This window comes from Cottoperca gobio, chromosome 13 (assembly GCF_900634415.1).
Source record: "Cottoperca gobio chromosome 13, fCotGob3.1, whole genome shotgun sequence".
Classification (NCBI taxonomy): Eukaryota; Metazoa; Chordata; class Actinopteri; order Perciformes; family Bovichtidae; genus Cottoperca; species Cottoperca gobio.
In genome coordinates, this window is record NC_041367.1 from 2,624,240 (window position 1) to 2,649,264 (window position 25,025).

At 43.7% G+C, this 25,025-nt stretch overlaps 1 protein-coding gene across 7 annotated transcripts; it reads left to right on the top strand.

The window, feature by feature from the left end:
• Window positions 1-32: 32 nt before the first annotated feature.
• On the top strand, window positions 33-24,820 carry trip12 (thyroid hormone receptor interactor 12). 7 transcript variants are annotated; one of them, XM_029446080.1, is made up of 42 exons: window positions 33-166; window positions 3,339-3,485; window positions 3,938-4,057; window positions 4,280-5,067; window positions 8,772-8,877; window positions 9,811-9,947; window positions 10,201-10,284; window positions 10,454-10,549; window positions 10,628-10,779; window positions 11,309-11,344; window positions 11,434-11,529; window positions 11,619-11,711; window positions 11,792-11,953; window positions 12,363-12,431; window positions 12,529-12,694; window positions 14,142-14,259; window positions 14,497-14,653; window positions 15,000-15,153; window positions 15,611-15,839; window positions 16,008-16,126; window positions 16,469-16,676; window positions 17,054-17,154; window positions 17,314-17,488; window positions 17,592-17,733; window positions 17,948-18,139; window positions 18,236-18,387; window positions 18,501-18,658; window positions 18,740-18,813; window positions 18,946-19,145; window positions 19,474-19,601; window positions 19,689-19,840; window positions 19,963-20,105; window positions 20,191-20,347; window positions 20,487-20,585; window positions 20,679-20,793; window positions 20,963-21,117; window positions 21,402-21,566; window positions 21,814-21,978; window positions 22,087-22,200; window positions 22,347-22,441; window positions 22,570-22,673; window positions 23,346-23,542. In XM_029446080.1, the coding sequence occupies exons 2-42, from the start codon at window positions 3,388-3,390 to the stop codon at window positions 23,540-23,542; spliced, it is 6,171 nt and encodes a 2,056-aa protein (XP_029301940.1). In that variant the 5' UTR covers window positions 33-166; window positions 3,339-3,387. The 7 variants fall into 7 exon arrangements, with proteins under 7 accessions (XP_029301940.1, XP_029301945.1, XP_029301947.1 ...); XM_029446085.1 differs by having other exon boundaries at window positions 15,081-15,153; XM_029446087.1 differs by having other exon boundaries at window positions 15,084-15,153.
• Window positions 24,821-25,025: the final 205 nt, after the last annotated feature.

A 25,025-nucleotide genomic window follows, 5' to 3' on the forward strand; every position in this document is an offset into this window, starting at 1 on the left:
TGCCGTAAGCTAAAATCAGAAGTAGACCGTTAAATAGTCCCTGAGCGGATGAATCACGCGGATGTATATTGCAGTTGTAGGCCCCTCAGCTGATGTGAAACTAGCAGTAGAGAGAAAAGAGGAGCTGGTGCACTGTCTGTTACAACTACAACACTGGAACAAATAGGTAACAACATTATACAAAAGGTAGAAATTTTTAGTGACATCTCAGCCATCAGTCTCTTGGACCTTCGAGATTATTCAATATCGAAATACATCGGAGGAATTATGATTCAGTGTTGCGAAAATATCTCGAATCCCGTTCCTGCTTTCCTGTTTTTTTGTGTCTAAAAGGTATCAGAGGCCATTTCTTTTCGCTAGCTAGCGCTAACGTGCTAGCCGCTAGCTAGACAACTTGTTAATTTAATAGCAAATGTTGACAGAATTGTTCCCATAAGGCTGAATCCGTGAGTTGTAACGAAGCTGTTGTTTGTCAAAGAAATCCCATTATCATTCTGTCAAGCTGGCAAAATGTAAAACAGCGACAACAAGGCATGCTAATATTAATTAGCTTGCATGCCAAGGTTAGCTGGTAATAGCTATAACGCTCTTGTTTGATTTGACAACGCTTAACGTCATCTACGTGACTGCCCCGCAGTAGCTAATTCAGTATTGTTAAGGTCAGTGATTTTTTTTTTGTCAACTGGACAGCTAACGTTAGCTCAACTAATACCAACCATGGACAATAGATTGTCTAGCTAACAGTCAAGTGTTTATTTGTGTCAGCCTACTGTTTGCGAGTCATTGGCGAGACATTCGCTATATTATTTGGCTACGCTAGCATTAGCTTGCTAATAGTTAGCCTCGATACTTGTTGTTCTTGCCCAGATGCTTAGCTAAATAAGATGCTTGACGTTATTTGGTCCCTTTTACCTAAATAGGAAGAATATACGTTGACACGTTGCTCGTTAGTACGTTATACAACTTGTTTTGTCTGGCTAACATTAGCTATAACGCTAGCCAGCGCTGTAGTGAGGCAGACATTGGCCTTAAATCAGCTTAGAAAACATTTGTGATCCTCGTAGCTAGCTAACGTTAGTTAGCTCGGTGTGTACGCAACATTCGCGTTGACAGTTTCTAAGAGAGATATGTGGATCTGCCCGGTTACCTTTCGACTTGACAGTTGTGTATTTGTGACTTGATCATCTCATCAAACAGTAGAGAAGGTGAGCTAACTTGCGTGCGAGACATTTATGTTTTTTTTCTTTTCTTTTCTTTCTGCCAAACACAGACTAGTGTGTCATGGCAGTCAGAATACCAAGTTAGCTTACGCTGGTTTACTGGTAACGTTAGCCTGCTAGCTATATTACCTTAAAACGCTTGAGAAAGACGGTCCAACCGATGCTGCCATTTTCGATATATAGCTAATCTTTGGAGAATGTAATCGTTATTTGTTACTCCAAGGGTCGAGATTTAGCCGTTGAGTAAACATTTCGCCGTTTCATACCACAACAAGGTAGCTCTTCGCATTTAGTAGTGCGTTTACTTAGGGGGCTAAAGAGGTGGACACACCGGTACGCCAACTACGCATTTCCATGTAACCACTGCTACATTAGCCAACGTAACTTAAACTAACGAGTCTCTGGTATGTGCTTACTAGGCTTTTAGCCTTTTCTTTAGTGATATTCAATATTACGCGGTTGCAAGGGCTCCGCTTTTGGGATGGGGGAGGTTTTTTAAAATATAGATACGTATGCGACTAAGCTACTGTCAAAATGTATGGGACTTGCTAGGATATGAGTGGCTAAACATGCTAGTCGGTGGTGGTAGAGAACTACGTCAGAAATAAAGGCCTCTGCAAATCATGGTTATACAAATTGAACACAGACGTGCTTGTTTAGTGGTGTGATACAAGAAACTTGGTACTGGCGAGTGTTTTAAGCTGCCGATCATCTGATGTGCTTAACTAATCACATAATACGCGAGTCTGGTGCACCAGTTGTCAGAATGGACGAATAAACAAAGACTAGGATGCACTGTCAGTGCAGGCCTAAAATGGCCCTGTGAGCTTGCCAAGTGTGGCGTATTTTTATTATCAATGATATTATGATTTAAACCATAACTAAATGGTCTGATTGGTAATCTTTAATTTCTTAATGGAAAAAAGTATTTTAGTAGGTTGCGATTCAGTAGTCTTTGTTTATCAATTGATAACATCATCATCCTGCTGTGTGTGTGTGTGTGTGTGTGTGTGTGTGTGTGTGTGTTCAAAATATATCAATCCTGTTATCAGTACCCTCATGTCATTTACTCATAAGAATTAGTTTTAAATAATACTTCATACGTTTAATAAATTGTTTCACACCCTGACTAAAGAGATTACTACAACTTACCCCAACAAGGTATGCAGGTCAGGTATCAAAATGTAATTGCCATTTCAAAGAATATCAACAGTAGTTTTTTTAAATGGTGAGTTTGAATTATTTTTTTGTGTAGTTCGTTTGACTTGCAGTCTGCCTAATGGTAGGTTTATTTTGATTTGTCTGTGACCTTGATCATTATAACTAAAACTTATCTTTGGTTGTATTTATAATGTAAAGTGATATTCTGATGGTGATTATTGGGTGAATAAATGCTAGCTTTCCCTCCTGTAAATGGGCTAAACGTACAAAAGTATATAACAAATAGTACAAGTACACTAGGGTTAGTAGGATATTTAGTGATAGCTTTGCAGTATAAGCCAAACTGTAGTTGTGATGCAAAAACCTTTGAACTTCTGTATGAAGTGCTGTCTCTTAAAACCATTCAATTATCATTTAAAGAGTGTTTTTAAAGGTCATTTCGTGTGGTTCACATTAGTATACATATTGTTGCAGAAAGTAAGATGGTGCTGGGAGCATAAAGTGAACCGTGTGGATCTTGCTATTTTATTTTAAGGAAACATATTACTGACTCGATGAAATATGTTGTATTATAGAAATCTGTACATTTCCTTAATTATTTGAGGTCTAAACCTAAGCCCACATTTTGAATTGTGTCATTCCTTGCTCATGCTCTTTCTGGCAGCCTGTTTTGGCCCCTACGTGATAGGTAGTGTCAGTAATCAGATTTGTCAGTTATTTTCTTGTGGGAGTTTGTATCCTGTGATGTAAAATCTTAGGAAAATTGATGAGACAGTCCTTCCCCTGATCATCTCAAATGGGCTATAGAGGTGAGCTTGGTGGTGCAAACGCTCCATCAGCTGTTTCCTGCAGCTCATTTTAATCCACCGACAACCCAGTGGTTGTTGGAAGGTGTAGATGTAAGCCGTTGCATTTAGTCCGTGTTCTTATGTGTTTTCTTTCTCTCTTTAATTGCAGTGAATGGTAGTATCTAGAAAGGGTATGTCCCTTCAGGAGAGAGGTGCCAATGTCCAACCGGCCTAATTCCAATCCAGGGGGGTCACTGCGCCGTTCACAGAGGAACACTGCTGCGGCCCAGCCACAAGACCACACAGTCGCAGGAAGGTGAGTCTACCTCCACACTTACTGTCAAATGTTAGTTAAAATCTCAATCCAAAGTAAAAGGCAGTTTTAAGGGTTTGTGGGGAAGATTAGTTCGGGTTTTACTTGAAGGGACCAACGAATGAGGGGTGTTTAGTAGAAGTGATATTTGTACTTAATTCATCCGTGGTGTTTGTCTAGTTATTTAGAATGTTGCTTTGATGCAAAATAGTTACATTGGTCTCTTTAATTAAAGCTTATTGAAGCTTATCATGTGTTGTTTTAGCATAGTCAAATGCTGATTAACTCTGTTTTAGCTGTTTCTCTTGCTACTCCAGAGGGTTAATGATCAGAGGATATGCTGATGCAGTCAGCTGAAATGATTTGGGGATTGATCAAGTCTCTTTTTTTTTTATTATGTGGCTTGATTACAGAAACCCACACTATCACTTGCTCTTTAATTTCCAACCTTACAGGTTGCAGTCAGAGCAGGTAAAACATAAAGCAAATTCCCCACCTGAAAGCAGAAGACCTAAGGCTTCCAAAGCCACAGCCAGCTCAGCCACTGGCCAGTCCAGAGGGCACAGCTCACGAAGGTACCCCTCCTCTCTACTTGGTGCTTATTGTGTGTGCATGTGTGTATGTAGGGTTTGTACTTTATCCAGTAGTGTCGTACTAAGTAACATTCACAATGAAGCAGAACATACAGTGTTGTAAACCTTTTTGGGTTTTGTTCTACTTCTGAATGATTCATCGCTTTTCAGAGTTTGAGTAGTTTTATAAGATGGTGTTTTGTTGTCCCCTTTGCTCCCTGGCAGAAGCGGTCTTACTCTGTCCGTGGCTTCATTTGTGTTGCAAGACGAGCCCGAGGCTGCAGGGACATCTGAACAAGAGCGACCAGGTCAACAGTCAAAGAGTGAAGGCACCCGTGGGCTGAAGCGAAGCGACGCTCCTGACCAAATTAGTACCTTTGGACCTACCCCTGCCAAGAAGCCCAAATCGCTCCCAGCACCCAGAGACAATACCTCAGAGACCAAGAAAGGCCCAGCTAAGTCCAAGAAGCGACCACTTGCTTCAGAACCACCTGCATCGTCAGGTCGAGGCCAGAGCAAGAAGAGCGGGGCCGCTGGGGCCTCACCAATCCAGAAACGGAAGAAAGCGGACTCCCTCCCCGGTCTAAGTAGCGCCGCTGGGTCCCTCCCCAATCGTACCGAGGGCAGAACTGCAAAACCCACCAAGCTGGCGTCTAAATCAGCCGCCTCAGCCAAAGCTGGGTGTAGCAACGTGACAGACTCCTCCTCTTCTGCCTCCACCTCTTCCTCTTCCTCCACCACAGGCACCAATAGCGCCACCACGCAGGGCGCCAGAGTCAAACAAGGAAAAGATCAGACCAAGGCACGACGCTCTCGCTCAGCCTCAAGCCCCTCTCCACGCCGTAGTACCCGTGATAAGGAGCAGGCCAAAACCGCCAGCTCTTCAAAGTTCGAGTGGGCAGCACGCTTCAACCCCAAAGTCAACCTGCCAAAACCTAAACTGTCCTTGCCCGGATCCTCCAAAACTGAGACCTCCAAACCTGGGCCATCAGGATTACAAGCTAAACTAGCAAGTGAGTCCCATTACCTGTGTATGGATCCCCTCTGTTTATAATGGCAATGCTCAATTTAATCCAGAGTCTGAGATGAGAGTCTGCAATGGTTTGTTTTAATGGGATTGTAAGTGTATGGAAAGATTTAGGGGTTATGATCGACCAGAGGGGTCGGCACGTTGTTCTCGTGAGCGTGGATAGAGGTTACACTTCTGGGATTACACGTCTAAGTGCCTGTGATCTAAGCAGCGTCACAGCATCAATTACAAAACCTCTCTCTTAACCACTACACTGTATTTGGTGTAACTGCTTCCCAGTTGAGATGCATTGAAGCACACATCCACCACAGAGGTACACCATACAGATAAATGCTAAACTTCTCAGAAAATTGGTATAGCTGTAAAAAATTGTGATGCATTGCATTCTGGGACTGTTAGCAGAAAGTTGTTGCTCCATTGTGGAATATACAAGGGCACTATATAGTGGATACATTTACACACCAACAATGTAATGGCGGACGGTAAATATAGTTAATTATATAGTAAATGGGGAAGGATTTAGGACACGGCTAATGCCTTTAATCCAGACATCTGTGTAACTCGCATCATGTATAACTACAGTTGGTGACACACAGCATACAATATAGCGTGTGTCTTGTCTAGCATTATGTAGTTCACATGTGGTGAGTGTGGACTTCACTGAGCTGCTGAACTGGCTCAGATTTCAGTAGCCTGAAACTGGAGAATAGCTAAGTGCCTAAATACTGCTGCTGGCTCAATTGTCAGTGTGGAGCAAATGTCTGATTTCACAGGTATGTGACGGATTCAAATGAAGAAAGACTTTATAAATCACAACATAAAGTATTTTTTTACTATTGTCTTGTGACGTGACCATTAGTTCAAGGCTGCATTACTGTGGGTGAAGAACTCTGGTATGTGATAGCATTGCAGTTTGATGTTGACATGAGGTGTTGCGACAGCATTTTGATCTCAACATGTATTCTGGTGTTTTGTGTTTATGCTAATAGTAGGTTGTTGGATTAGCATTGTCATTTTTTAATTTGGCAGGTATTCTTAGAAAATGTTGAATAACCGTGGCAGTATGAAAGCTGAGGCTTGGTACAGTCAAAGCCAGTTCCATACATTTTTATTTATTTATAAACTCATAATGTAGTCATTTTTTTTTTATAAGGAAACCTTTTGGTCGATTGCGGAGAAACTGTGATGCAACAGTGTCTCTAAATTAGCATATTACTTGATCTATTGGTTGAGCTCTAGTACCAAATTAGGAGTGGGCGATATATCAAACACACTCTGAATATACTGTTTTAATATCAGGAAGGAAGCAGGAAACGAGGAAAGAGCCTGGAGAGAGTGAAAGAAGTGAAGCACCAAATCAAGTTGGTACGTGTTGAGGTTGTAAACGGTAATCGGAGATGCCTCTACTTTGAAAAAGATGGTCAAACTAGCCCCCATGTGGTTTTTCCGTGCGTGTGTATATATATATATATAGGCATTACACTAAGAGACCTGACTTCAAAATAAAAGTCACCAAGAACTGACTTCAGTATAAAAGTGAAGTTCTGGTGATGAGTCAGTCTGTCAATAATAAATAATTATAAAATAAGGATTTTAGTTTCTAAACTACCACCTGCAAACTGTATTTAGAGAATAAATGAATTAAAATAAGTCACATTTAATAATAGAGAATATATTTCCAATGACATAACATCCCCTCAGTCTTCACATTAGTTTACTAGAATGACCATAAGGGTTCAGTCAAACAGTTTTATTTTAGAGAAAATATCTAAATATATATCTTGTATTGCAGCATAGTCTAAAAATATTGACATTATTTATAAGCCATATCCCCCAGCTCTAGTAACAATAGGAAATATTTATTACAAATGTATTAAATGCATCAGGGTTACTTTTTCGTAACACTTTACTGCCATACAAGAACTCTAAATAAGCCAAAAATAAAGTACCTTTAGACAATTAAATAAACACTGATTAGGCAATATCTCACCAGCGGAAGCAAAACGTTTGGTACCTGACAACAATTAGAAATATGCAAGGCTACAGTCGGTACTTAAGAAGCAGCGTGGTTTGATACCCACCCTTATCATCTGCAGGACAGTAGGTCAGATACAGATATTACATTAGAAGTTTGGAGTGTATGCAGGGAGGTGTCAGTGTGCGGTCAGGCAGTTCTAGATTGGTGAACAGATAGAAACTGAGGTGGGCTCTGTGCCTCTGGCCCCCGGCCCAAATGGAGAGACCCCTCCTAAGTTGGCTGAGCTTGTTAGCTCACCAGCTGACGAGGGCTATGTTTGAGGGCAGGGAAGGACTCGTATGCTGCTTCTGTCAAGAGGAAAGAACTTCATCTGTCTCAATTTCTTCATCTGTCAGCCTCTAATATCTTTTAACACACATAGACTTAGCAATTGCAGCTATAATGGTGAGTAAGCATATATAATTTGCCGTTTGTTTGGGTCCCAGTGATTCTGTATGGCTTTCAATTGCACAATTGCCTTTTTGATCTTGTTGAACGTTACTGCCACCTTAACAATAGGAACATATTTATGATTTCATTGAGTGGCTCTAGTTAGCTTTATTGGTAATCGTGCGTGTGTAATATGTGACCTGGTATAATTGAAAGCTGAGGTCAAATATAGTAGATGGGAAGTAATAGTTCTTATCTTTTATTCATTTGCGCTTAACTTTCCCCATGTTTATTTTTGTACTGAATCATGAGTCACAGATCCAGTGTGAAGGTTGTCCTGTCATAGGGCCATGGCTTGAGTTACTATTAATACTCGTCTGGCAGGCAACACTGGAGCCTTTTACTATAGTGAGAAGTGACTCTCAATATCAGTCTTTGCTCTTTTTCACACAATAATCATGACGTGGGGGATGTTTTCAATAAATCAACTAAAGGATTGGTCGACACAATCGTCTGTGTGTTCGTGGACTAAGAATGTCTTTGGTTGAGGACGAACCTCGTGGTAAGAAATTCAACCCAAGCGTTCTCTGAAACTTGTTGCGGATGCCTCTGATGGTTATTAAATGAAAAATGTTTCATATCATCCGGCCTGTGAATAAATACAAATATCACTGAGTTTGATTTATGTTCAAAATGTTTAATTTCGGTCTATATCAATAATTATTGATCATTTTTAAAGACCAATTTTTAGATTCCAGGAGAGAACGTTGAATTTAACCAGTTAATCAAGGCACACAGGTAATACTTTTAAAGTTAGCTGAGTGCCGCTCATCGTGCACGGTCTGTGGGTTGTTTGTTAATATGTAGCAGCTGATGTAGGTCTGACGTGTTGCTACTCCAAAGGGTGGTTGCGGCTAAGGTGAAACACTGAGTTTGGTGTATTAACGCTCTTGGTTGGGACGGTTCTGCACAGATTACACACAACGCCGTGTTGGGGTATCGCTCAGACTTAACGGCTGACCGTTAAGTGACTGACCGGCTGTTTGCGTGTGACTCGTAGCTTGTGGGTTCGTTCACGCAACCAAACTTTGTTTATTTGTTACCTGCGTTCCTGGCAGTTTACATTGAATACATTTAAGTAAAACTATCGAACAATTTTCTTAGTGCTTTTGATGTCTTTCTATCGTGTTATCGCCCATCCTTGCGTTGTTCTCAGAATGTATCCCAGTCAAAAGAATTTGATAGCAGTTTTGTGAGTTATGTCACTCTTTCCCCCGTAGGTTTGAGGAAATCCACTAAGAAGCGCAGCGAGTCTCCTCCAGCAGAGCTCCCCAGCTTTCGGCGGAGCACACGCCAGAAGACCACGGGCTCCTGTGCCAGCACCAGGTACGAATCACAGCGATACCTTCGTGTAGACTGTAGTGTAAATATTCATGCCTTAAAAAAACACGACTTTTGCACACCAGTCGGGGTATATTTAATATCCGTATTATTATAAACGACAGCCTCTGCAGACCACAACATTTCATGAACCTTCATGCAGGGCTGTTGGATTTACTTTATTAGTTTTAGCTGCATAATAATAATAATAATAATAATAATAATAACAATAAACGGGCAACAGTTTATTTTCAAGAGTTTGAACAACATGAAAGTCATGGCACTAACTATAGCTCTGGTATTTTATATTTAAAGGTTTAAAGGAGTCATCGGTCTCTGGTACAAAACAAAGTATTGTAACAATTGCAATCATCCATTGAGCGTCTTTTGTCTGACTAAGCTCCCCTAATGTTACTTATTGAATCCAGTGAGCAAACATAAAGGTGCCCTGTGGACCGTTCTTGTAAACAAACATTTAGTATTACTAACACAACTCGCTCTCCTTCAGTATCTTTGAGGTCTAAGTTGAAGCTATTTCACAAAAACCTTTTCAACAAACTGATATCAAGATGCCAAACGACTCGAGTCTGCACCCAGACGAGGGCGTCTGATGCATCTTAGACTCTGTTTTAAAAAGCTCAAACCAGTGGCGGGTCCTGGACACATGCGACCACTTATCTTTAGTTGTGTAAACGCTGATGCGCTCCAACAACAACGTAGCAGGAACCTGTGTCACCAAAACATCAGCTCTCTTTGTGTCCACCACGTCTGAAGATTTAGAAAAGCGTGTGTCAAAGATCTTGGGATCTAGGAAGGAAGGAATAGACTCTGTCTTTACGATAATATAATCTTTAACTATCCAGGGGAACCTCTGCTCTGTATTAATCTGAGTGTTTACTTCATGATCTGCTGTCACTCATACTGACTGTTTTATCACAGTCGGCGGGGCTCAGGCCTGGGCAAGCGCGGGGCAGCCGACGCTCGCCGACAGGAGAAAATGGCCGACTCTGACAACAACCAGGATGGGGCCAACTCATCAGCTGCTCGCACTGATGAGGCATCACAAGGGGCTTCAGGTACCCATCATGCAACTTTTCCACTTCTTGTTTGACTGTAGAGCATCTGTCCTCTTTTTATAGGCGTTTAAATCCACAGATGATGAAAGAGTTTTGTGTTTGTGTGGGAATTAAACCTCTTTAAGCCCACAGGGGTTTTAAGCTTTTCCTCGTGTCCTAATTTTAAAAGAAATTAGGCCATCAACCTGAAAGTTTAATTTCTTTCTTTACTGTTTCACCTTATTCTATGAATTCTGATTGTTTCTGTGTCCAGCTTCAAGCTCAGTCGCTGGAGCAGTGGGCATGACCACCTCTGGAGAGAGTGAGTCTGATGACTCTGAAATGGGAAGGCTTCAAGGTACATTAACCCCCCCGCTCAGATTTTAATTTCCTGCCTGATTCACCTTTTGTACACTATGCCTCTATATTTTGGGTCATAAATAAACATCCCTGACTTCACAAATGTTCTCTCGGTTTAACCTTTTGTATAGTTTGCTCTTTTAACCCTGATGTTTTTGTCTCTACAGCCCTTTTGGAGGCCAGGGGTCTCCCCCCACACCTTTTCGGGCCTCTGGGACCCCGCATGTCACAGCTGTTTCACAGGACCATTGGCAGTGGAGCGAGTGAGTACAACCTTCTTACCTTTACGTCAGTGTTCTTCATGTTTGCTAAGCGCTAAATAACTCTGCCCCCGTTTCCAGGCTCCAAGGCTCAGCAGCTTCTGCAGGGCCTGCAGGCCACAGGCGACGAGTCTCAGCAGCTCCAAGCTGCCATCGAGATGTGCCAGCTGCTGGTGATGGGCAATGAGGAAACGCTTGGTGGATTCCCGGTCAAGAGTGTGGTGCCCGCTTTGGTAAGTCGTCTTTTGTTTGTCTCCATTGTTCTTGGCTTTCCTGTTTGAAGGCTTCACCTACACTTTAATTTGCGGGGCTGCACAGATTGCTTTGTGGGTCATTCTATACCAACTCGCCAAAACCTCCCAGTTCATGTCGTGGATCTTCTTAAAAACATTCATAACCTCTCGTTAATTCATGCGACTTTTTCCAAATCCTGCAGCTCTACTCAAACTGCTTTTGAGTTCTGGATTTTGTGTATTCTAAGCTTCACTAATTGTTTGTTTTTCACTGGATTGGGTTTGTACTGAACATCCAGGAAACCCCAAGCATAACTTGCAACATGTAAACAGTTGCTGAATGAATCTCCACTATCTCTCACCTCAGTTAGAGGTTTTATTTCATAGATATTTGTAGTATGTTTTCTTCTCAATGACCCTTGTGCAATATGAAAATCACCTTGCATAGAAAAGGATCTGTTAAACGTTGTCTGTGATATTCGACCACGACTTCTCTGATTCCACATTAACGCTCCACCTTCTTTCACAGATTACACTGTTACAAATGGAGCATAACTTTGATATTGTGAGTATGATGAAGTTTTATTTCTGTAAATGTCGTTGTTTTGAGTTATTAATGTTTTTTGTAACGCTGCGTTGTTTCCACGCACGCAGATGAATCACGCCTCTCGTGCACTCACATATATGATGGAGGCACTCCCTCGATCCTCTGCTGTGGTGGTCGATGCTATTCCTGTCTTCCTGGAGAAGGTAAGACACTGCGCTCCATCTGTCCCTAATCAGCTGTTCATTCACAATGGAGGCTTTTTGACATGCTAATGTTCCACCTTCGTGTGCAGCTTCAGGTTATCCAGTTCATTGATGTAGCAGAGCAGGCCCTGACTGCCCTGGAGATGTTGTCAAGGCGACACAGCAAAGCCATTTTACAGGCTGTAAGTGTTTTATCTGTTATACCCTTAAATCATCCCGACGATTTTGCACAGCAATAATGTTATCATGTCATCCCTCGCAGGGGGGGCTTGCGGACTGCCTGCTCTACCTGGAGTTCTTCAGCATCAATGCTCAGAGGAACGCCTTGGCCATCGCAGCCAACTGCTGCCAGAGCATTACTCCAGACGAGTTCCACTTTGTTGCTGATTCTCTGCCACTGTTGACTCAGAGACTCACACACCAGGTGCGTTTCCCCCCCCCATGTTATACAATAATGTAGTCGACAGATCAACAGCATCACAGCGGGGTTCCTCTTGGAACAAGTTTCACAGGGAAATGCCTTTCTAATTCTGTATCACAACTGTTAAGTAGTTGCTCGTTCTCCCATTACAAAGAGGACGCATTGTTATTACTCGGCCTCAGTTTGTAGAAGTTGCATGAGGAGTAAATCCTGCAACATTTGCATCACAGTAGTTGCTGTCGCAGGACATGGATGTTGAAACGTATTGTTAGTCACACAGTCGGGTTGCTTTTAATGTTTCATCCTCCGTATTATAACAAGACATTGCTGCTTTAAATTGTATTTTTCATTTCCTTCAGTGTAACCTGTTTATAGATTCACTAATGGCTTTATTCACTAACTTCTCTTTCAGGATAAAAAGTCAGTCGAAAGCACTTGCCTCTGTTTCGCCAGACTGGTGGACAACTTTCAGCACGAGGAGGTTTGTAACTGTTTGCCTGAACACCGTGTTTGCTGTTTTTATGTTGTCTGCCATCGAACTCCCCGGCTAATGTGCACGAGTGTGTTTAAATCAACAGAACCTGCTGCAGGAGGTGGCGTCACGGGACCTGTTGACCAACATTCAGCAGCTGCTGGTGGTGACCCCTCCTGTGCTCAGCTCAGGGATGTTTATCATGGTTGTGCGCATGTTTTCCCTGATGTGCTCCAACTGCCCCTGCTTGGCAGTCCAGCTTATGAAACAGAGTGAGTAACACACACACACACAACTAGTATACAGTATGAATGTATACATTCATACTGTATGTACTCACTACACTGGACCTTGTACTGAATGGAATGTTTACCAGTAGATGCAGCCGGATAAATATGTTGCAAATACATATTTGACACAATAATAATAATAATAATAATAATAATAATAATAATAATAACGTATACAATTCTAGTAAAATGCATTTTGTAGCAACATTCTGTGATAATCATCTGTACAACATTTAGCTTGTAGCTCATCCACTGTGTGTGTGTGTGTGTGTGTGTGTGTGTGTGTGTGTATTTGTGTGTGCAGGTGCACCTGCTATAGCGCACCTCAAAACATTTTCAACTTTAGCAGACAAATCGTTGATTTATCATCTAGACCAGGGGGGTCAAACTCATGTTAGTTCAGGGGCCACATGCAGCACAATCTGATCTCAGGTGGGCCGGAGCAGTGACATCACAGCATGACAACATGTAAATAACAACAACTCCACATGTTCCCTTTGTTTTAGTGCAAGAAAGTACAAATACATTCTGAAAATGTTCAAATTTGATCTTTTTACTAAACATTATGAAATTTCTTAAGAAATAAAGTTGCAATTTCAACAATATTATCAGTTTATCATTTACACATGTGTGTTACAACGTACAGATCAGTGTGTCTACAAAGACACAACACATTTAGTCACAGGTATCTGGAACAGGATCAAAACTACTGATGTTTACACTTTGCAAACTCATCCCGTATGTTTGACACCCCTGATCTAGACCGTCACTATCGAGAGACATTTTGTCCCTTTTCCACCAAATAAGATTTGTCTGGAGCCACAAAACATATTTGATACACAGCTTATAAGATTTATATATAGTTATACTATATTTGTTGCACTAATGAAATGACAGAATGACAAAGGAAACTGTTTTAACAAAGGAACACAACAAACTGTTTTGAAGAGACAGAGGCACGTTTGAAATAAATGAAACACAGAACTATGCAGCCAATTTGAGGTGATGGTGGTCATTTCTTTGGCTTTTAAACAATTCACTCATCAAATCTGTCCACGGAGAATTCAACTCTATTTACTTTTGTTAGACTTTGTTGTTGTTTTTATCCACGGTTAGCATAGTGAGGCGGCGGTCTGAACTCCAGATCTACTGCGCCCGTAGACGAGAGGTGATAAGATGAGAGGCGTTCCCTTTGAAAGACACTGTGCAACTAAAATGCATAAAATAATGATGTTTAGGGTTGACTACAGACGAAGGTTGCAGACCCCTGATCTTGTTCACATCCCCTCGTATCTCTTTGACTGCCTGTAAAATGTGCTTTGCCTTCAGTCTGAACAGACTTTGTAGCAGTAGTGAGATAGTATTATGTGTTTTAAAGGAGCAACAGGGCTGATAACAGAAATGTGCATGTGTTACCTTTTCTAAACAGACATCGCAGAGACTCTGCGTTTCCTCTTGTGTGGTGCATCAAATGGCAGCTGCCAGGAGCAGATTGAACTGGTACCCCGGAGCCCGCAGGAGCTTTATGAACTGACCTCCCTCATATGGTAACCTCTATTTACCCGACTACCTTTCAGTATGGCATGGGTTAATATCACACTGAGCAATAAGTGTTGGCCACGAACCCTGTACTTCGTGCCGGCAGCAAGACAAATGGTGTTTGCAGAATTAGAAGATTTGAATAACTGACATGTGACAAACTTGTACGTTTTTAAATGTTCTTCTATGGTCCCTGAATTTAGATTAGACAAAGTAGCGTTCTCAAACCCCTCTTCTTCTCACAGCGAGCTGATGCCCTGCCTGCCTCGAGAGGGCATCTTCGCAGTTGACATAATGCTGAAGAAGGGCAGCGCTCAGACGACAGAGGGAGCGATCTGGCAGTGGAGGGATGACCGGGGACTGTGGCATCCTTACAACCGCATTGACAGCCGCATCATTGAGGTACGAACGCATCACCCACACTCTATTGTTGAAAGCTCAATGTTTGAAATCATCATAGCTGCAGGTATGCATTGAGATATGTTGTATCCCAATGCATATCATCAGTGTTGAAATGTAAGAATGTATTGTGGTCAGTCATTCTGGACCTCTTACACACTACAAGATAACCATTTGAAGGACAAATAATGCATTAAATCTACTAAAAATGTTGCATCACTTGACAACATTCAGTCTATTTACTGTGTGTAAATCTCTAAACACATTTACACACACGGACACAAAATGTGGGGCTTATCCGCATGGGATACTGATGTTGGGTGTATCTGGTGATTATCTTGCCCTGCAGACAGCACACCAGAACGGGGAGGATGAGATCAGCTTGTCAACCCTGGGCCGTGTGTACACAATTGACTTTAACTCTATGCAGCAGATCAATGAAGACACAGGAACAGCACGTGGTATCCAGAGGAAACCAAATCCTCTTGCCAACCCTAATACAGGTAATCCCGATCTTTTCAAACCCCAGAGATTTGTGTGACGATAACAGTCTATTGTTTCTGATCTTTAAAATAAACGAGCAACCCGAAAACCTGAGTAGGATGGCAGCTGTCGTCGGCAGTGTCATGCCAAAGTAAAAAGCATAAAGGAGAATTCATTGTACAGTATTTTGTTATTGTATAATGATATAAATCTCCACGCGGTTACGGAGCGTAAGTCAGTGGACTTTTGTCACCCAAATTCTTGCTAGTTGTTGTCCGTTGTTTTTCTGTGTTAAAGGAGAGATTACAGCTCCTTCGATCTGAGACGGAGCAGCAAGCTGCAATCAGTCTGTTGCCGTGTCTTTGTTTTGTTTTTTATATTGTGTACATGTGTTTACCTGACGTGCATAACAGCTGCTCTGTCACAGCCCGGCTGTCACTCAACAGCGTGCCTGACCGGTTTACTGTCTGTCTGCAGGGAGTCACCAGGAGGTTCGTCGAGAGGACGCACGAGCCCAGTTGATGAAGGAGGATCCTGAGCTGGCAAAGTGCTTTATCAAAACTCTGTTTGGGGTCTTGTATGAGGTGTACAGCTCATCGGCGGGTCCTGCTGTCAGACACAAGTGCCTTAGAGCCATCCTCAGGATCATCTTCTTTGCTGATGCAGAGCTGCTGAAGGATGTGCTGAGGAACCATTCTGTGTCCAGGTAACAATGTGGCAGTGGGCTACTTCTAACATGACATTAAAGCAGCATCTGAAGGGGCTCTTTAAAGCAGGTGCATTTCTTTAAATAAAAAAGGAACTTATGGTATTTCAAAGGGAAATACTGGTGACAGTCTTTGAGTTGAAAGTTAACTTGTGTTTATTTCCACAGTCACATTGCCTCCATGCTGTCCAGCCAGGACTTGAAGATTGTAGTGGGTTCTCTGCAGATGGCTGAGATCCTCATGCAGAAGCTGCCTGATGTCTTCAGTGTCTATTTCAGAAGAGAAGGTATAAACCCATGACACGTGTACCATTGTGTCTTTAAATGGTCAGCGTGTTGGCCTGAGCATCTTCTCAAAGGAATGACGAACATGCTTTGAATATGAACAGTCGTCCGGTCGTTATTGGCCTTATTTTTAAGGCCACATTTCATTGTTGAAAGCTGCATTTTTCCACATGCAAATCGACCAAAAACGGAACAATAGTCTTTTGTTCAATAGAAATGCCATTCCACAGTAGAGCAAACCATGGCCACCCTTTCTAAAGCTCACCGGTCCATCGGGTTAAAGCTGCTGTGTATTGTGCTATTTTTCCCCGGCTTTATGCCCGACTATCTGTTTTCTCTTCCAGGTGTGATGCACCAGGTGAAGAACCTGTCCGAGACCGAGAGCTTTCTAGTCACTAGTCCACCAAAGGCTTGTCCTAGTGGTACCGCCAGCCTGTGCACTACCACCATCAGCACTGCATCCACCACATCTGCTAATAATGCAACTCCTGATCTGGGCTCACCCAGCTTCCAGCACAGCATGGACGACTCACTGGACCTCAGCCCACAGGGGTGAGTGTGTGTGTGTGTGTGTGTGTGAGTGTGTGTGTGTGTGTGTGTGTGTGTGTGAGTGTGGCGTCGGTATGGATGTATTCAAAAAAGAAGTTTCTAACACAGGACGAGTGCTAGTACTGGAAACTATGCTCATAACCACAAATTGCACGTGCATCCTGCGATGAATCACCTAAAAACAGTTGGAACTCATTTTGTTGCCTAACGACGAGTTCTCTAAATATCTTAAACTGGTAAACGGAGTAGAGACCTCATTTACAATATAGTCGAGGAACAACTAACAAGGAATCCTAGGCTCCCAGAAATAAGAACGTATACTGACGTATGCTTGTCAATCTTTTCTTTACCCTCTAAGTGATTATTTTCTCCCCCTCCAGGCGGTTAAGTGATGTCCTAAAGAGGAAACGGTTACCTAAGAGAGGACCCAGAAGGCCCAAATACTCTCCCCCAAGAGACGATGATAAAGTAGACAATCAGGGTGAGTTCAAGTGTTTCTGTGTGTTTGATGTAGATCTGCACTACACACTTTAGAGACTCAAACAAAACTGGCATATTATTCAAAGGGAGTTTTTCATATCGCTGAGCTACTATGTAGATGTAAGCAGGTCTGTATAACTCTCTTAATCTCCCTTTACAGCCAAGAGCCCCACCAGTACTCAGTCACCCAAATCATCCTTCTTGGCCAGTCTTAACCCCAAGACCTGGGGCAAGCTGGGAGCCCAGACCAACAACGCCAACTCGGAGCCCTCACGCACAGCGGGGGTGAGCGGCCTGGCAAGGGCACCTCCCAAGGACTCTATTTCAAATAACAGGTACGACGACGAGTTAATGATGAACGGCGCTCTCTTGGTGGTGATTTGATGTGAAGCGTCGGTGCAGAAGGATCACTGAAACGTTTTCCGTCTTGTTTTGCAGAGACAAAATAAAAGCCTGGATCAAAGAACAGGCGAGTAAGTTTGTGGAGCGCTACTTCAACTCTGAAAATGTGGACGGCAGCAACCCTGCACTGAATGTACTGCAGAGACTTTGCACAGCCACGGAGCAGCTCAACCTGCAGGTAAAACACTCGACGCGTTCATAACTACATTCCCAACAAACTTTAAAACACCTCCAGGTACCAGACGGTAAGCAAGAGGAAGCTACGGAGCAGACGGCGCTGAAGAAGCACACATAGAGCCACTCGATATAGAGAACATGCACGTGTTTAGCTAAAATTGACGTCAGCACTGAGACACTTTTCTGATTGTGTGCTTTGCGTTGCTGTCTGCCAGGTGGACGGTGGTATGGAGTGCCTGGCGGAGATCTCCACTATTGTATCAGAATCTGATGTGTCGTCATTTGAGATCCAGCACAGCGGGCTGGTGAAGCAGCTCCTGGTCTACCTGACCTCCAGCACCGACAGGGACCTGCTCAGCCGTGACGTGCGGCTCAAGAGGTTCCTCCACGTGTTCACTGGCTGTCCGGTGAGACAAAACGTTACTACTGTACATTGTCAAATAACTTAATGACTTTGGCCGTCCAAATACTCAGTGTGTTCTCTCCTCCCGTTTGGTTTGCAGGTTCCAGGAATGGAGCCTGTAGGTCGTCTGGACCCAACAGAGAACGCTCCATACTTAGCACTGGTGCACAAAATAAACAGCTGCCTGAGCCAAATGGAGCAGTTCCCTGTCAAAGTGCATGATTTCCCCAGTGGAAACGGCAACGGCAGCAGGTCTGTGGCTTAAATATTTTACGTTTTGATCAAAATAACCGTAAATTCAAACACTTGAGTTATAAAACGGTACAGTTTGGTTCTAAAATGTGTTTTTAAATGTATCTCTCCAGGGGCTCTCAGGCTCTGAAGTTCTTCAACACGCATCAGCTCAAGTGTCAGCTGCAGAGACACCCAGATTGCACTAATGTTAAACAGTGGAAAGGCGGCCCTGTGAAGATAGACCCCCTGGCCCTGGTGCAGGCCATCGAGAGATATCTTGTTGTCAGAGGTGAGAGACTTTCAAAGACGGCCGTGTGCCTCCTGTAACACAGATGGAGTCCTTCTAACCGCTCTTATCTTGTTTGTACAGGGTACGGCCGAATCAGAGAGGAGGATGAAGACAGTGATGACGACGGTTCAGATGATGAAATCGATGAATCACTGGTATGTGATGCCGCTGAAGTCAAATGAAAAGATGCATACACCCTTAACCCTGCGTGGTTGTGTGTAGAGAGCTGCGGTCTCTGTCACTTCAGCATTATCATTAAACCAATACGTCTTTTATTGGTTACCCAGGCGGCACAGTTCCTGAACTCCGGCAGTGTGCGTCACAGACTGCAGTTCTACATCGGTGACCACCTGCTGCCATACAACATGACCGTGTATCAGGCCGTGAGGCAGTACAGTCTTCAGGCAGAAGAAGAAAGGGAGTCGACGGACGATGAGGCAAACCCACTCGGGCGAGCTGGCATCTGGACCAAAACGCACACAATATGGTAAAAGCGCTTTATGCATTCTTCTTCTTCTTGTTGTTGTTGTTGTTGAGAGGTGAGCTGGTGCATCTCAATGTGTCTGTTCTGCATCTTTCCTAACCTTCACTGCCACTTTGGAGCAAAGTTTTTCAGGATCTGTTTGTTTGAATCTCATTAGCCAGTCCTTGACAAATACAACAACAAAAACCTGCATAATTTACGCTTTTAGTGTCTCGCCAAGCAGCTTTGTACTCTGCAGCGTGATGTACGCAGGATGTGAAATGTTCAGACGCACGAAGGTGAAGAGTTGATTGTTTCTGGTGTAAACGCTGACGTCCACGTTCCCTGACAGGTATAAGCCAGTGAGGGAGGACGAGGATGGCAGCAAAGACGCTGTGGGTGGTAAGAGGGGCCGAGCCCAGACTGCTCCTACTAAAACCTCGCCTCGCAATGCCAAGAAGCAGGACGAGCTGTGGCATGGTGAGCATCTGAAATATCTCGTGGTGTTTACAAGTCTGAGTCGGTACAGTCCTCTTCACTCCTGCTGTTGATTCCCGTCACTTCCAGATGGCGTGTGTCCCAGTGTCGTCAACCCCTTAGAGACATACCTCACCTCGGAGCCACCAGAGAACATAACCTTTGATGACCCGTCTTTAGAGGTCAACCTGCTGCTGAGGGTCCTGCACTCCATCAGTAGATACTGGTTCTACTTGTATGATGTAAGTGTGCTTCCTGAAGCGTTACAAGAGGACGGCGGTGACTTGTAGTCCCTTCGTAAACGCTTCGCGGTAGTTCTGTGACATGAAATGTAAAAGTAACATGAATATTGTTTGTTTCGCAGAATGCTGTGTGTAAGGAAATCATCGCTACCAGTGAGTTCATCAACAGTAAACTCACAGCCAAAGCTAACCGTCAGCTACAAGACCCGCTGGTCATCATGACGGGAAACATCCCCACGTGGCTCATTGAGCTCGGAAAGACCTGGTAAATGTTTCATACTTTACTTTATACATGTACTATGTACCAAGTGTTAATGCGACGCGGTCCTAACGTGCATCTCTCTCCACAGTCCCTTCTTCTTCCCCTTTGACACTCGGCAGATGTTGTTCTACGTAACTGCCTTCGATCGTGACCGAGCCATGCAGCGCCTCCTGGACACAAACCCTGAGATCAACCAATCGGATTCTCAGGATAGCAGAGTTGCACCACGTCTTGACAGGAAGAAGGTGAATTGTGTTGGACGTGTTCTGGTTACACACAGTTCCCCAGTTTGCTTTGTGTCTGATGGGTTTTGTAATTGTCGGGTGTTCTACGGGATAAATCTACAAAGGTTTGTTCTGACCTCTAAACCGTTTGTGTTTTCAGAGGACGATAAACCGAGACGAGCTTCTAAAGCAGGCGGAGTCTGTGATGCAGGACCTCGGCAGCTCCAGGGCCATGTTGGAGATTCAGTATGAGAACGAGGTACCTAATAATATCTTTATGTTAAAACTGAATCATGACATCGATGCTTTTTGTACAAGTGTTTCTAATTCCCTACGTTCAATCTTCCTCCAGGTTGGCACAGGTCTTGGCCCCACTCTGGAGTTCTACGCTCTGGTGTCTCAGGAGCTCCAGCGGGCTGATCTCGGCCTGTGGAGGGGCGAAGAGGTCACGCTGGCCAATCCTAAAGGTATAAACCCTCAGACACACGCAGGATATGATGGCGAGCGTGTCACGTTAGCTGTGTCCCACACTGATCACGTGTTTGGGATGTTATGTTATAAGTGTAAATAGAAATGCTTGTGTGAAGGTGTTTGTTGTGACTCTCTCTGACCACACCTGTGTCTCTGCCCCAACAGGAAGCCAAGAGGGAACCAAGTACATGTTCAGCTCCAGGGGACTGTTTGCTGTTCCCTTCGGCAGGACGACCAAACCAGCACACATAGCCAAAATCAAAATGAAGTTCCGTTTCTTAGGAAAGCTAATGGCCAAGGCCATTATGGACTTCAGATTGGTAACAACCTCTATCTTCTTTATTAGGGTCCTATTTATAACGAGCGCTGACATGTAGGAATGCTCTTCTGCCAGCGGTTAATTTATCTCCTTCGACCTGCTGTAGTCGGAGCTTTCATGCATAATAAAGGCGTCTGCTTCGAGGATACATTAATATTTCACGTATACGTCCTTGATTGGTCCTTGACATCCGATACATGTTGCAGCATTTAAAACATTGCATACCTTTTTGTTGCCGAATGTGTTTTTATTTGTTCTGACCTCTCCATCTGCTCCTCCTCCCAGCTGGACCTGCCCCTGGGGCTGCCCTTTTATAAGTGGATGCTCCGGCACGAGATGTCTATAAGCTCCCATGACCTGGTGAACATTGACCCCGGTGTGGCGAAGTCCATCCAGCACTTGGAGGATATTATCCGGCAGAAGAAGAGGCTGGAGCAGGACCGATCACAGGTGAAGCACAGCACCTGTCGATGCATTGGTAGCAGAGTGTTGCCCTGAGGTCTCAGGCTTTATGGAAGCATCATCCTCCTTGTAGTCCTCGACACAAGGCAGATCCTTTCACAATAAAAGCCCTACACATGTATTAGCAGGCGAGCATTGTTAGTGTAATGTATCCGTCGCGCCCCGACGTGTAAAGACTTTAATACTGTAATAAAATGTTCCTCTTTGTTAACCCGTTTGTCTGTCTGTGCATCAGACGAGGGAGACCCTGCAGCAGGGCCTGGAGAGCCTGAACATGAACGGCTGCTCGGTGGAGGATCTGGGTTTGGACTTCACCCTTCCAGGATTTCCCAACATTGAGCTGAAAAAGGGCGGCAAAGACTTCCCAGTCACGATCTACAACCTGGAGGAGTACCTCAGGGTATGCGACGGAGCTCTTCTTACAGCTCGCACTCTGTGTTTATGCGTTTTGTCCTTCTTGATGTTGTTCCTCTGAAGGTTGATCTGTTTGTTTCCTCTCTCCCTGCAGTTGGTGGTGTACTGGACTCTAAATGAAGGAGTGTCCAGACAATTTGAGTCATTTAGGGAAGGCTTTGAGTCGGTCTTCCCCTTGCATCACCTGCAGTATTTCTATCCAGAGGAGGTAAGCACGCTCTCTTTAACAAGCGTTTTATGTTTAACAGAATTATTGGTTCATCCACAAGTTTAGCTGTTTGTTACACAGCAAAGATTGATTTCTATAGTTGTTTGTCGCCTTCTCTCAACTGTCCCTTGTCTCTCCCGCTGTAGCTGGACCAGCTGCTGTGTGGCAGTAAATCCGAGACGTGGGACGTCAAGACGCTGATGGAGTGCTGTCGACCGGACCACGGCTACACACATGACAGGTGAGAGTACCACGAAACACGGGGCCAGGCTTACTGTTTCACACTCTACATAACACACTGTCGGTATAAAGTAAACTTTTGTCTCGAGACTCGTGTTTGATGTGTTTTCCCTCCCCATGTTTCTGCAGCCGCGCCGTACGCTTCCTGTTTGAGGTGCTGAGCAGCTTCGACGCCGAGCAGCAGAGACTCTTTCTGCAGTTTGTCACAGGAAGCCCCAGACTGCCTGTCGGTGGTGAGTGCTGCACGATGATGATCAATATTGAGATCGAGATGATTATTATTATTATTATTCATTAATGTTAGGAAGTAAAATACTTTAATGCACTTTCACATTAGATTAAATGGAGCCTGCTTTCACTCATGTTGTGCAGCTTTCCTGCTCTCACCAAATCTTTGCATGGAATAAGCCTGGGCCTAATTCACGGAGCATCGCCGTGTGTGTGTGTGGCTGTGTGTGGCTGTGTGTGGCTGTGTGTGGCTGTGTGTGGCTGTGTGTGGCTGTGTGTGGCTGTGTGTGTGGCTGTGTGGCTGTGTGTGTGTGTGACATTCAGGACAGTCTGCTGCAGGACAGTTGCCCAAAACCTCTCGCTCGCCCCCTGGTGGCCGGCTGTTATATCAGGAAGCCCTTGATTTGATGTGTAACAGTATTTTGACGCAGGCGATGATGTTCATTTAATGGTGGGAAGCCAAAAGCGTGATTGCGGTTAATGTTCACTGAATTGTGCAGCTCCATCTCAGAACCAAACAACAAAGCAGATTTCTGAACATCAAAAGATCCCTGAAGACTAAAAGCATCTCGCTTTAGCCTAAGTGGATACTTTCTGAGCGCATGTGAATGTTTTTAAGACGTGAAGCCGTGTCTCGACTGGATCTGTGCCTGACACCTGCTGCTCTTGTGTCTCAGGTTTCCGGAGCCTGAACCCCCCTCTGACGATTGTGAGGAAGACATTCGAGTCGACAGAGAACCCGGATGACTTCCTCCCCTCAGTCATGACCTGTGTCAACTACCTGAAGCTGCCTGACTACTCCAGCATAGACATAATGCGAGAGAAACTGTTGATTGCGGCCCGCGAGGGCCAGCAGTCCTTCCACCTTTCCTGATCTCACCACGTCTCACATTCAAATGCCTTCTACAGCGACTGATGAAATCATGACTTCCTTCTTAGTTTTTTTGTAACCACATATACATTAAGGCTACATGTAAAGCCTTCTTGTTATAGAAAGCAGCTTGCAGAAAAATTAAGACTTTAAATATATATTTGCTGCCCCGGTCTCTCAAAAAACAGTACAAAAAAACAAAACGGCTCAATGACTCACAGAACTTAAAATATAAAAAAAGAGAGAGTAAAACTTATATCAGTAGTTGAGTAATGTTAAAAAAAAAGATGAAACATCTGGGTGACATTTTAAATTGCATTGCTATGTGATATTTAAAAAAAATAAAAAAGGGATGTCTCCTCTCCGCAGTGGTGTCGGGGAGGAAGGGGAGGGGGGGGTGGTCCATTGAGCAAGCTAGGTTTACTTTAGCTCCAAAGATCATTTGTACAGACAAATTTGCAGACTTTGCTCATTCTACACATTTGATAGAATAGCTCTTTGTTCTCATGTCTCTTCCCCTCAGTTCGTCTGTTCGCATTTTGTTCTGTATTATATTGGCCCCAGTTTGTGTGTTGCATTTTGGTTCGGCTCCCCCCCCCCTCCCCGTGTGTCTTTGCTTAAAGTTGTGGAAAACGAGAGTTGCAGTTGGTTGAATGCGGGTAGTGACGAGCGCATATTATCTTTTTTTTTTTCTCTCCCATCTTCCCACGTTGAGATTGTGTTCTGGCCTCTTTATTATAGAGATCTTCGGCTCCGATGAAGAGTTGTAACCAATGTGTTGATCAGGTAAATTTTGTTTTGCTCTTATTTTGATAGAGTTAGTCTTTCTGTTGAGCCCTACCTGACGCGTAGGGTTACCTTGGTAGGCCACGCTCTGAGCAACCCTCAACACATAACGTAGCTGGGCACAAAATTTGGCTGGTCTCATTTTATCGTTTCATGGCCAGATAGCATTTCAAGTTCATTTACGGAATAAAGTTTATATGCAGTTTCACACCCTGTTTGAGGTGCGAATGTCTGCTTTACCTTTTTATTTTTTATTTTCTATATTGTCTTTATTTCTTGCTGTAGTTGATTATTATTATTATTTTTTTTTTTTTCTTTGCACTGCTGGCTTGGAACAAACCGTGGTGTGCACCTGCAGTCTGTGGCCAGGGGAGGGCGCCACTGTATGTTCTCCTGGCCCAATCGTTCATGTGCTGGTTTCTAAGATCTGCAATAATTTACTGCATCAGGTTCATGTTTTTACCTGAACATAAATAAAGTAACTGTTTGACTCATCTTGGTCATTTATTTATCCATCGCTTCATCGCGGCGCCTTGTTGCTCTCGTGAATCCCTCACAGCTGGTGGTGATGTTGCATAAAGACCTTCGATGGTCCTTAAAGATTTATCGGCTGACAGAAAAACAATGTCCTCGACTGGGGACAGCTTTTAGTGAGTTGTCATGGAGATGGCAACAAAGGTGATTTATGTGACTTTGCCCT